This window comes from Symphalangus syndactylus, chromosome 4 (genome assembly GCF_028878055.3).
Source record: "Symphalangus syndactylus isolate Jambi chromosome 4, NHGRI_mSymSyn1-v2.1_pri, whole genome shotgun sequence".
Lineage (NCBI taxonomy): Eukaryota > Metazoa > Chordata > Mammalia > Primates > Hylobatidae > Symphalangus > Symphalangus syndactylus.
The window spans coordinates 124453711-124467462 of record NC_072426.2 but is presented as its reverse complement, the minus strand read 5'-3'; the positions used below and the strand labels follow the sequence as shown (position 1 = coordinate 124467462).

Here is a 13752-nt window from a genome sequence, read left to right as displayed (position 1 = left end):
GTGGATCACCTGAGGTCAGGAGTTCGAGATCAGCCTGGTTAACATGGTGAAACCTTGTTTCTACTAAAAATACAAAAATTAGCCGGATGTGGTGTCGTGTGCCTCTAATCCCAACTACTCGGGAGGCTGAAGCAGGAGAATCACCTGAACCCGGGAGGCAGAGGTTGCAGTGAGCCAAGGTGACGCCACTGCACTCCAGCCTGGGGCAACAGAGTGAGACTCCGTCTCAAAAAAGAAAGAAAGAAAGAAAGAAAGAAAGAAAGAAAGAATGAATAAAGGCTTTCAGAGGACTTTATGGGAAGCCCATGACAAAGCTCCTGATTATTTCCTCTGTTTTAAATTTAAATATAATTGTACATATTCCTGGGGTACCTAGTGATGTTTCAGTACATATACTATATAGAGATCAGATCAGGGTAGTAAGCGTATCTGTCATCTCAAACATTTTTCCCCACTTCTGTTTGGAATGTTCAATATCTTCCTTCCAGCTATTTGAAGCTATATATTATTGTTAACTATAGGCATCCTGCAGTGGTATAGAACACTAGAATTTATTCCTCCTGTCTAGCTGTAATTTTGTATTCTTTAACAAAGCTCCCTATCTCTCCCTTCTTTCTACCCTTCCCAGCCTCTAGTATCCTCCGTTCTACTTTTTATTTCTATGAGATCAACTTATTTTTAGCTTCCATATATGAATGAGAAGATGCAGTGTTTAACTTTCTGTTCCTGGCTTATTTCACTTAACATAATATCCTCCAGTTCCATTTATGTTGCCACAAATGACAGGATTCCATTCTTTTTTATGGCTGTATAGTATTCCATGGTGTATACATGCCACATTTTCTTTATCCATTTATCTGTTGTTGGACACCTAGGTTGGTTCTGTATCTTGGCTATTGTGAGTAGTGCTGCAGTAAACATGGATGTGCAGATGTCTCTTCAATGTAATTTCCTTTCCTTTGAATAAATTCCCAGTAGTGGGCTTGCTGGATCATATGGTAGTTCTATTTGTAGTTTTTTGAGGAGCTTCCGTACTGTTCTCTACGGTGATTGTACTAGGTTACATCCTCACTAACAGTGTATAAGAGTTCACCCTTCTCTGCATTCTTGCCAGCATTTGTTTTTTTTTTTTTATCTTTTAGATAATAGCCATCCCAACTGGGGTGAGATGATACCTCATTGCCGTTTTGATGTGAACTTCCCTGATGATTAGTGAGGTTGAGCATTTTTTAATGTATTTGTTGGCCATTTGTGTGTCTTCTTTTGAGAAATACCCAGATCATTTGCCGTTTTTTGTTTTTTGGGTTTTTTTTTTCTTTTTTTTGAGATAGGGTCTTACTCTGTCTCCTGGGCTGGAGTGCAGTTGTGTGATCACAGCTCACTGCAGCCTTGACCTCCTGGGCTCAGGTGATCCTCCCACCTCAGCCTCCTGAGTAGCTGGAACTATAGGTTCATGCCACCACACTTAGCTAATTTTTTGTATATTTTGTAGAGAGAGATTTTGCCACATTGCCCAGGCTGTTCTTGAACTCCTTGATTCAAGCAGTCGGCTGGCCTCTGCCTCCCAAAGTTTATTTGCCCATTTTAAAATCAGATTGTTTGGATTTTTTGCTGTTATGATGTTTGAGTTTCTTTTGTATTCTGGATGCTAATCCCCTATCAGATGATTAGTTTGCAAATATTTCCTGCCGTTCTGTAGGTTGTCTTTTCACTCTGTTGTTTCCTTTACTGTGCAAAAGATTTGTGGTTGATATAAGCCCATTTGTTTATTTTTACTTTTGTTGCCTGTGCTTTTGAGGTCTTATTCATAAAATCTTTTTTAAGACCAATGTCCTGAGGTGTTTTCCCTGCTTTCTTCTAGTAGTTTTATTGTTTCAGGTCTTAGATTTAGGTCTTCGAGTTGAGTCTTATAAAGAGTGAGTGAGAGGGTTTAGTTTCATTCATCTGCATATGGATATCTAGTTTTTCTCCAGCGCCATCTATTGAAGAGACTATGCTTTCCCCAATGACTGTTCTTGGCACTTTTGTCAAAAATCAGTTGGCTGTAGATATGTGGATTAATTTTTGGATTCTCTATTCTGTTCCATTGGCCCATGTGTCTGTTACTATGCTAGGTCCATGCTGTTTTTGCTACTACATCTTTGTGTAGTGTATTTTAAAGTTGGTAGGTGATGCCTCCACCTTTGTTCTTTTGGCTCAGGATTGTTTTGACTATTCAGGGCCTTTTGTGGTTCCATACAAGTTTTAGGATTTTTTTTCCTATGTTTGTAAAGAATGTCCTTTGTATTTTAATAGGGATTGCATTGAATCTGTAGATTTCTTTGGGTAATATTCTCATTTTAAGAATATTAATTCTTCTAATCCATGAATATAGAATGTCTGTTTGTTTGTATACTTTGTATCTTCTTCCATTTTTCCATCGGTGTTTTGTAGTTTTCCTTGTAGAGGTCTTTCACTTCCTTAGTTAAATTTATTACAAGGTATTTCTTTTTGTAGCTATTGTAAATGGGATTGCTTTCTCAATTTCTTTTTTTAGCTAGTTCTGTGTCATGTATAGAAATGTTACTGATTTTTGTATATTAATTTTGTATCCTGCAACTTTACTGAATTCATTTATCAATTCTAAGAGGGTTTTTTTGGTAGAGTCTTTAGGTTTTTCTAGATATGAGATCACACTCTTTTTTTGAGACGGAGTCTCACTCTGTCGCCCAGGTTGGAGTGCAGTGGCACGATTTCGGCTCACTGCAACCTCTACCTCCTGCATTCAAGCAGTTCTCCTGCCTCAGCCTCCCAAGTAGCTAAGACTACAGGTGCACACCACCATGTCCAGCTAATTTTTTTTGTATTTTCAGTAGAGACGGGGTTTTATCATGTTGGCCAGGCTGGTCTTGAACTCCTGACCTCAAGTAGTCCATCCGCCTTGGCCTCTCAGAGTGCCAGGATTACAGGCATGAGCAACCACGCCAGACCAAAATCATTTTTTTTAAATGTCTGTATGGCATATGATCTTTAAGGCTTGTTTTAAGAGAAATTAACTTTTAAAGTCTTTGAACCAAATTTGCAGTTCAACTTTCATCATGGTTTTACATTGTGCATTAACTATGCTTATTATACAGGCAAGCCCACCTAATCATCTGGCGAAGAAAAATTTCTTTGAAGGAGACATTAAATTAAATTAGCCAATATCAAGTTAATGAGATTTTCCTGAAGAATGAGTTAAAATTTAGTGATCACTTGTGATTTTCAAAGTAGCTGGTAATAAACTTTTATTAAATCTGAGCCAAGAAAGCCCAAAAGAGGATAGTAGGGTTCCTACCATACTAATGTTAAGTAGGAAAATCCCAAATTCCCTTGGAGGAAAAGTTGCTTGAGAAGGTTACTGGCTTCTACTCTGAAATGGTTATAAAAAGGAGTGAGAGGGTGATGAGTAAGTAAAACATCATTCGTTAATGTCCATTATACGTAATGTCCATCATATGTAATGGACTTTGTAAACTGCAAAGCTCTATTGAAATAGTATTGGGGTGCACAATGGCTCACACCTGTAATCCCAGCACTTTGGGAGGCCAAGGCGGGCAGATCACTTGAGATCAGGAGTTTGAGATCAGTCTGGCCAACATGGTGAAACCTTGTCTCTACTAAAAATACAAAAATTAGCCGGGCATGGTGATGCACGCCTGTAATCCCATCTGCTTGGGAGGCTGAGACAGGAGAATCGCTTGAACTCAGGAAGTGGAGGTTGCAGTGAGCCGAGATTGCACCACTGCACTCTAGCCTGGGCAACAGAGCAAGACTTGTCTCCAGAAAAAAAAAAGAAATAGTTAGTATTATACATAAATGAGCCAGGTATGGTGGCACACACCTGTAGTCCCAGCTACTCAGGAGGCTGAGGCACGAGAATTGGTTGAACCCGGGAGGCAGAGGTTGCAGTGAGCTGAGATCGCGCCACTGCACTCCAGCTTGGGCAACAGAGCAAGGCTCTGTCTCAAAAAAAAAAAAAAAGAAAAGAGGCGGGGTGCAGTGGCTCACACCTGTAATCCCAGCACTTTGGGAGGCCAAGGCAGGTGGATCACTTGAGGTGAGGAGTTCAAGACCAGCCTAGCCAACATGGTGAAACCCCATCTCTACTAAAAATACAAAAAATTAGCTGGGTGTGGTGGTGCATGCCTGTAATCCCAGCTACTTGGGAGGCTGAGGCAAGAGAATCACTTGAACCTGGGAAGCGGAGGTTGTGGTGAGCCGAGATCACGCCATTGCACTCCAGCCTGGGCAACAAGAATGAAACTCCGTCTCAAAAAAAAAAAAAAAAAGAAAATTAGCCAGGTGTGGTGTTATGCGCCTGTAATCCCAGCTACTTGGGAGGCTGAGGCAGGAGAATTGCATGAACCCAGGAGGAGGAGGTTGTAGTGAGCCGAGATCGTGCCACCGCACTCCGGCCTGTGCGACAGAGTGAGACTCCATCTCAGAAAAAAAAAAAAAAGAAAAGAAATAGTTAGTATTATTATGTTTAGTGCTAAGCAGTCCAGAAGCAACTTCCACATTTTAGAAAAACAAAAAAAAAGGAAGTTATAATAAATTAAACAATCTGGAGAGATAATTGTGTTTGTACCTCACATGACAACATGAGGAAAATCCTGTCCTGCACTGTTTATAAAGGGAGTCGGAACATTCAGTACTGTACTATAATAAATGCATACCATAATAAACACACTGAGTCTGAAGGAAGAAGAGATGAAGAATCAGACTACAAGTTAAATGATTTGCCTGAAGTCACACATATAGATTTCTGGGACCCGAAAGTCAATCTGTGCCTAAGAAATCCCTTTTTTTTTTTTTTTTTGAGAATTACAATTACTGAATGAATTTTGGAACAGAGGCCATAAAGACTTAAAGGTGTGGGCCAGGCACGGTAGCTCACGCCTGTATTCCCAGCACTTTGGGAGGCTGAGACAGGTGGATCACCTGAGGTCAGGAGTTCAAGACCAGCCTGACCAACATGGTGAAACCCCATCTCTACTAAAAATACAAAATTAGCCAGGCGTGGTGGAGCATGCCTGTAATCCTAGCTACTTGGGAGGCTGATGCAGGAGAATCGCTTGAACCCAGAGGTGGAGGTTGCGGTGAGCTGAGATCGCACCACTGTACTCCAGCCTGGGCAACAAAGCGAGACCCTGTCTCTAAAAAATAAAAAAAGAAGTGGTGCTAATTCTTGGAGAAAAATGATAAGAAACATATGGAGGCCACTCTAATTCCAGCAGACGAGAGTGTGGTCTTGGGAGAAATACCTGTTTTTTTAAAAAATATATAGCAGCCGGGCATGGTGGCTCATGCCTGTAATCCTAGTACTTTGGGAGGCCGAGGTGGATGGATCATGAGGTCAGGAGTTTGAGACCAGCCTGACCAAAATGGTGAAACCCCATCTCTACTAAAAATACAAAAATTAGCCGGGTGTGGTGGCATGCGCCTGTAATCCCAGCTACTCAAGAGGCTGAGGCAAGAGAATTGCTTGAACCCAGGAGGCGGAGGTTGCAGTGAGCCAAGATCATGCCACTACACTCTAGCTTGGGTGACAGAGCAAGACTACATCTCAAATATATATATATATGTAGCAAAAGGCTAGGCACAGTGGCTCACCTCTGTAATCCCAGCACTTTGGGAGTCCCAGGCAGGTGGATCAATTGAGGTCAGGAGTTCCAGAACAGCGTGGCCAACATGGTGAAACTCCGTCTCTACTAAAAATACAAAAATTAGCCGGGCATGGTGGTGCATGCCTGTAATCCCAGCTACTCGGGAGGCTGAGGTGGGAGAATTGCTTGGACCCAGGAGGCGGAGGTTCAGTGAGCTGAGATCATGCCACTGCACTCCAGCCTGGGCAACAGTGAGACTCCATCTCAGAAAAAAAAGAGAGAGAGAGAAAATTCAAAATACTGGGGAATTATTTTTAAATTGGAATATTATTCCAGTGCAGATGAACAAAAAGATGGAATCTGCAGAGACGATACAAACAGGAAAACCAACTTCACCAGAAACTAAAATGCTTGTCCAAAGACATTAAAAGCCAGAGTTCAGGGATATCAGAGCTAGAGAAAAACTGCCAAAAAGCAAATGCAGAGAGCCTTGAGGTTGTGTGGAATACCCACGAGGAGGAAGTCCCTAATCAGTTATCTTGCAAAGACTCAGCAGAACCTGGGCATAAACCCAGACTTGAGCAAGCACTGAGACAATGGCTCCTGCAAGAACTGTCTCCTCTCAATATTTGGAGTACGTCAGATACAGCAGTGCCTTTCAGAATGTGCCTAACATCCCTAAAGAATTTGAATGTGCTACTCTTTTTTTCTGATTTAAAATTTTCTTACTGTTGCAAATTAAGAAATTAAAAAGATGTTTAAGATTTCCCATAAAAATACCACCACCCAGGAAAAACTATAGCTAATATTTGGTACAAAATTAGGGTCATATGCTGTGCATTTATTACAGTACATCATCTGCATCTTTCCATGTCAAATTTATATATTTACTTTTTAAATTTTCTTTATCAAGGTATCTAACAATTATAGTTTTAAGAAAAGCAATTAAAATTTCTTCCTATCTGCTAGAGTTTGTTTTAATTTTAAAGGTAGCCAAAGAAATAAATGCATTTTTCAAGCACCATGGCAATATTTGTCAGGAAAAATATAGGCAGCAGTGTAATTATATGGCATGGATTATATTCTGGAATATTGCAGGGTTTATGAGCTGGTTACTTGCTTCACTACATTAACTGAACTCGTTAGTGAAACCAAGTTTTAAGGGCAAGCTTAATTTGTTTTTTAAAATGGGATTTTATAACATTGAAACATGTTTAAATGATCACAGTTATTGGCAATTAATCATTTGGTATTTAAGGAAAAGATTATAAATATTCGGTATAATTTAAAAATCATTAAAGTGAGTTTTGGCTCATTTATAAGAAGGAGAAAAACAGTCTGAAGTAGCCCAAAGATTCCCAAGCTTTAATTAAACATCCTTTACAAAAAAAAAAAAAAAAAAAAAAAAAGCAGTGTAATTTAAAGGGTCAGCATTTTTTTTCTTATGACATTTTGGGGAAATATTATTTCCTGAGTGTGTTGGGGACTTAGAAAGTAGGAAAAGTGGAAAAAAACAAAAAAAAAAACAAAAAAAAACACAGAATTAGAAGAATTTAGTGAGGGACTGGGTGTGGTGGCTCATGCCTGTAATCCCAGCACTTTGGGGGGCCAAGGCGGGTGGATCACTTGAGGTCAGGAGTTTGAGATCATCCTGGCCAACATGGTGAAACGTCATCTGTACTAAAAATACGAAAATTAGCCAGGTGGGGTGGCACACGCCTGTAGTCTCAGCCACTCAGGAAACTGAGGCAGGAGAATCACTTGAACCTGGGAGGCAGAGGTTGCATTGAGCTGAGATTGCATCATCGCACTCCAGCCTGGGGGACAGAGCAAGACTCTGTCTCAAAAAAAAAAAAATTTGTGAGGGCTTTTTCCCCCTCCCAAAAAACAGAAATTTTGGCTTTGAGATCCTTTGGCTTCCCACTCAACAGAAGATCTGTAAATATTCTCCACGTATTACCTTCATTTCCCAACCCTTGGGCTATAACGTGTTCAGAAAACCTGTTTAAATGGAACAGTTTGACCCTTCCCCTACAGAAATCTTCCTATTAATCTCCACACTTCCAGTTTCTCTCATCTACCATTAGGATAAAACATTCCAACTGTGCCTGTCTTTTATTTTTCACATTATTCTCCTTTACTCTTTTCCTCTTTTCTATAAAACTCTTTTTAGCCCATCCAGCCCCTTTGCTGGAGTGGTACAAGCACACTGCTTTCTTGGACCTTAACTATTTCTCCCTACATGCCTTCCTCTCAGACCATCCTGCAAGCTTCTTTTACGTTCCCACCTCCTTCTAGTTCAAAACCCACTGCAAATTGTTGAAACCAAACAATGATGAGATAAGATCTGCCTATCAAAGCAAAACCAACTAATAACCATCCCACTTACTATGTGTTTAAACTTAGGAGCAGTATGTTTCTTATGTGTGATCATGGAATGAATAAAGAGCATATATATATATATATGTATTTTTTTTTTTTTGAGACGGAGTCTCGCTCTGTTGCCCAGGCTAGAGTGCAGTGGCACGATCTCGGCTCACTGCAACCTCTGCCTCCTGGGTTCACGCCATTCTCCTGCCTCAGCCTCCCAAGTAGCTGGGACTACCAGTGTCTGCCACCATGCCCAGCTAATTTTTTGTATTTTTAGAAGAGATGGGGTTTCACCGTGTTAGCCAGGATGGTCTCAATCTCCTGACCTCGTGATCCGCCCACCTCAGCCTCCCAAAGTGCTGGGATTACAGGCGTGAGCCACCGCACCCGGCCAAGAACATACATTTTTAAATTCTCTTCAGGGCCTGCTTAAATTTTCCCTTAATGTCTCATGAATCTACTGAGTGCATGACCATGCAGTGCAATTGCTCAGGCTGTGGTCCACAACAGGAGACTGGTTTCTTCCTGTCAGTGTTTTCACTTATATTAGGACATGAATAATTTAGGCAGAAATAAGTTAATATTGTTCAAGGCTGAAAACTCTTTTAAGCTACTTTCTATAATTCAACTGCATTTCTACTTGTAGATCCAGCCAAAAGGTTGTCCAGAATTTCTCTTGACAAGTTCTTGTTTCAGATTAACCTTAACTAAAAAGCATTCTCTGCTACTTGCAGGAATCCAACCACCCAGATCAAACAGGTTTTGTGCGAGGACCCCCAAGGTTGCCACCGAGGTAAGTAAATGTGGGAAAAGTTAGAGAAAAATTAATGACTCAGAGACCCAACTCTCTTTTTTATCACCAAGATTGAGTGTTGTTGGCCTTGGATCTTTTTTTAGAGATAAAATAATCTCACCAATTCACCCAGGCCCCTAATCCACAGTCTGCTTCTAACGGTAGGTTGTGGGAATCTCTGCTCCCTTTTTAACACAATTCAACTCATAGAGCATTTATTTCCTCAAATAAATGAACAAGACTCATTTCTGAACTTAAAACAGCTCCACTTCTAGAATATACGTATACATGCACACAAACACCCTCGTGGTTAATAGACTGGTTTTTGGCATTTCCAAAGGAGACTGGCTTTGTGAGCTCAGAGGTGACTGCCTTCTGAGTTCCAGAGCTATTCAAATAAAGGGCTATAATGCTATCAGAAGACATTATTACTATGTTGAAATTTATTTATTTGTTTATTTTTTGAGACGGAGTCTCGCTCTGTCACCAGGCTGGAGTACAGTGGCGCAATCTCAGCTCACTGCAACCTCCGCCTCCCAGGTTCAAGCGATTCTCCTGTCTCAGCCTCCCAAGTAGCTGGGACTACAGGCATGAGCCACCATGCCCAGCTAATTTTTGTATTTTTAGTAGAGATGGGGTTTCACCATGTTGGCCAGGATGTTCTCGATCTCTTGACCTCATGATCTGTCCACCTGGGCCTCCCAAAGTGCTAGGATTACAGGCATGAGCCACCACGCCCAGCCGAAAATTATTTCTATCATAGGGATTAAGGAAAGGCTTTTTCAAAGTAATAGTTGTCCTATCCTTTCAGAACTAGCTTTCCTTATATTAATCTAAATTAGATTTTTAATAGTAACACCTATAACATGAATATTAGGGGATTTTGATGTTCCTTTTCTAATCATGTACAAGACCCCAGCACACATACATTGTATCTTATTATAAGCTTTTCATCTCAGACTTTGGTAGAAAGTACTTAGTTTCCAGAAATAGTCATGATGTGTTTAAGAGCAAATGGGACCTTAGAGAGCTCATGATAGTAAATGCTTGTTTGTCTTGAACTAATGAATCTCTAGCACAAGATGTGAGGAAGCTGGAACATCATGGCATTTCCTCTAATAATGTAATGTTTAATGCAGCAGTCGTTTGCTCAAAAATAGCATACCCTGCATGTTTCAGTAAATTGTATTCCACTAGCAGAAAGCTGTGTGTGTGTGTGTGTGTGTGTGTGTGTGTGTAAGACAGGACAGAACAGAATTTAATACTGATCAAAACACTGACTCGTGGCTACTACATTGACTTTCAGACCTGTGAATGGAAAAACCATCCCAACTCAACAGCCTGCAACCAAGGTGCCCCCTGAGAGACCACCTCCTCCAAAGCTTTCTGCAACCAGAAGATCTAATAAGAAACTGCCTTTTAATCGATCCTCTTCTGACATGGATCTTCAGAAAAAACAAAGTAACTTGGCAACTGGACTCTCAAAAGCCAAGAGTCAAGTTTTTAAAAATCAAGATCCGGTGCTACCCCCTCGCCCCAAACCAGGACACCCTCTCTACAGTAAATACATGGTAAATTTAGCTTTTAAAAATGTTTGTGGTCAAGAGGTGTGCCCTAACGTATATATAAGATTCATTATTCCTTAGAAAAAGATGATGGAACAAATGTGGAATTGTCCCTTGACACCAAGAGTGCTTTAGATGAGTAGGCCATAATAAATTCTAGGTCTTGGTTGGGCACAGTGGCTCACACCTATAATCCGAGCACTTTGGGGAGCTGAGGCTGGTGGATCAGCTTGAGGCCAAAAGTTTAAGACCAGCTGGCCAATGTGGTGAAACTCTGTCTCTACTAAAATTACAAAAAATTACCCAGGCGTGATGGCACAATCCTGTAATCCTAGCTACTGAGGAGGCTGAGGCATGAGAATTGCTTGAGCCTGGGAGGCAGAGGTTGCAGTGAGCCAAGAATGCACCACTGCACTCCAGCCTGGGCAGCAGAGCAAGACTGTCTCAAAACAAACAAAACACCTAGGTCTTTAAAGCAGGGTTTCATTATTAGGAGAAATGTAGGGAAAGGGGAGAGAAAGCAGGCCAGGCCAGGCTTGTAACTTGCTGCCCGGCTGGACCAAACAAATTCTGAAAAACCTGACCCAGTGGGTTTTACTAATGGGAGTAACTCTGACAGATACTATAGTTTATATCCTTTGTTTTTCCTTTCACTTAAGAGAGAGAGTGTCACTCTATCACCCAGGCTGGAGTGCAGTGATGCAATCATAGTGCACTGCTGCAATCATAGTGCACTGCAGTCTCGACCTCCTGAGCTCAGGGATCCTCCTGCTTCACACTCCTGAGTAGCTGGGGCTAGGGGAACATGCCTCCACTCCTGGCTTATAGTTTATATCTTGATATAGTTTATATCTAATAACTCCTTTTCCCCTTGAGTAAATTTTAAAATGAACTAGAAAGTTCTTACTAAGATGGATGGTTTTTCCTTCATTTTCCCCTTTTGTAAGCCCAATAATTATCATGGTCCATTTAATAGTTACCAGTTAGAAGTTTTCATCAATAGTTGAGATATTGATTTTGTTCTCTTTTAATATTTTTCTCATCAAATGACCTAAACCTTTGCCTGCATTTCCCACAGTTAAAAAACTGAGTTGCTGGGTGGTGGCTCATGCCTGTAATCCCAGCACTTTGGGAGGCCGAGGCGGGTGGATCACTTGAGGTCGGGAGTTCGAGACCAGCCTGGCCAACATGGTGAAACCTCCATCTCTACTAAAAATACAAAAATTAGCTGGGTGTGTTGGCACATGCCTGTAATCCCAGCTACTCCAGAGGCTGAGGCAGGAGAATTGCTTGAACCCGGGAGGCAGAGGTTGCAGTGAGCCGAGATTGTGCCACTGCACTCCAGCCTGGGCAATAGTGAGACTCCATCTCAAAAAAAACAAAACAACAGCAGCAACAACAAAAAAACAGAGTTGATGTGTTCTCTACTTTGATCAGGTTAACCTGAAAAATGTAAAACATAAATGATAAGGAGGCCGGGCGCAGTGGCTCACACCTGTAATCCCAGCACTTTGGGAAGCCAACTGCTTGAACCCAGGAGATGGAGGTTTCAGCGAGCCAAGATCATGCCACTGCACTCCAGCCTGGGTGACAGAATGAGACTCTTTTTTAAAAAAAATAATAAAAATGATCAGGAGAGCAGGACTGCTTACACTTTTTAATGATTGAATGACAGAGTAGCTTGTAACAAGAACAGCAATTAATAATTCTATATTGTGTTACATTTCCATCATTGAGCCAGGAATTATTTTTTCTTTAAGCTGTTCAGGGTTTTAAAAAAATCCTCCTTAGAGAAGGGTAAAGACAAATAAGAAGGAGGCAGTATATTCATATATATTAATATTCACTTAAACTGATAAAACTTTAATTTCTAAAACCCAGGAGTGTTCTTTGGGATAGATTACTTAATTAATAAATAACAGTAGTTGATGTATATTGAGTACTAATTATGAGCCAGGCGCTGTTTGAAGCACTTTATGTATATGTTAAATAGCTTATTTATTCCTCACATCAACCTTGTGAGGTAGGTATTATTATCCTCCTTGAACAAGTGAGGAAAATAAGAAACAGAGACATAAAGTAACATGCCCAGGGTTGCAAATCCAGTTAATGGTGAAGCAAGATTTGAGAACAGGTCAGCTGGCTCTGACACCTGCTCCTAACCATTATGCCAATCGTAGCCTCTACTTGATTTGGCCATTTTGTTAAGAGCCCTTTCTCAAGGGGAACCAGATTTCACGTTTGGTTCTTGTCACGCACATCTGTGTGAAGAGACCACCAAACAGGCTTTGTGAGAGCAACAAGGCTGTTTATTTCACCTGGGTGCAGGCGGGCTGAGTCCAAAAAAGGAGTCAGCAAAGGAAGACAGGAGTGGGGCGGTTTTAAAGGATTTGGGTAGGTAGTGGAAAATTGCAGTTAAAGGGGTTTGTTCTCGGCCGGGCGCGGTGGCTCACGCTTGTAATCCCAGCACTTTGGGAGGCCGAGGCGGGCGGATCACAAGGTCAGGAGATCGAGACCACGGTGAAACCCCGTCTCTACTAAAAATACAAAAAATTAGCCGGGCGTGGTGGCGGGCGCCTGTAGTCCCAGCTACTCGGAGAGGCTGAGACAGGAGAATGGCGTGAACCCAGGAGGCGGAGCTTGCAGTGAGCCGAGACTGCGCCACTGCACTCCAAAAAAAAAAAAAAAAAAGGGGTTTGTTCTCTTGCGGGCAGGGGCGGGGGTCACAAGGTGCAGGGTAGGGAGATCAGGAGACCCATTGTTCCGGGGAGGAACATAACAAGGTGGATTGATTAGTTGGGGTGGGGCAGGAACAAATCACAATGGTGGAATGTCATCTTTTGTGGTTCTTCAGCTGCTTCAGGCCATCTGGATGTATACATGCAGGTCACAATGGCTTAGCTTGGGCTCAGAGGCCTGACAGTTCTTAGCATAGTCGTATAATGTCAATAGAGCATTTTTTAAAACTCAATACATTCAAAATGACAGTATATACAGAGCTGTATGTCTCATTACAAAATAATTCTTCAAATCTTTCATTTATTGCATGCCTACAGTACCATTAAATTGCTAGCCAGGAATCTGGGTACATTGGAAGCCCTAGGAATCTGACAAAGATGTTGGGAAACGGCACCACCAAGCCAGCTGTACAGGGCCACCTCCTTGCACTGTGGATCTTTGCTCCTGGGTGACCCAAGGCCTAGGCAGCCTTCTTCCCATGTTGGATGTGAGCTTGTGTGATTGCATTTCCTGGGTATGCCTTTTATATAGTACAGACCCTCTGATGTGCACTCATCAGCTAAAATTTTCCAAAGCAGGGAACAGAGCCCCCCTGGACAAGGTCCAGTACAGATGTAAAAACCATTCTAAGATCAGACAGAGCTGAGTGGACCAGGAA

At 41.5% G+C, this 13752-nt stretch overlaps 1 protein-coding gene across 8 annotated transcripts in view; it reads left to right on the top strand.

Annotated features, from left to right (window-relative positions):
- SH3D19 (SH3 domain containing 19) overlaps nt 1–13752 on the top strand; it is a 206589-nt gene that overhangs the window by 167220 nt on the left and 25617 nt on the right. For all 8 annotated transcript variants that reach the window (XM_063638264.1, XM_055276095.2, XM_055276093.2 and 5 more), the window contains 2 exons: nt 8732–8790; nt 10097–10361. In XM_063638264.1, coding sequence (XP_063494334.1) covers nt 8732–8790; nt 10097–10361 — 324 coding nt within the window. The remainder of the gene's footprint in view (nt 1–8731; nt 8791–10096; nt 10362–13752) is intronic.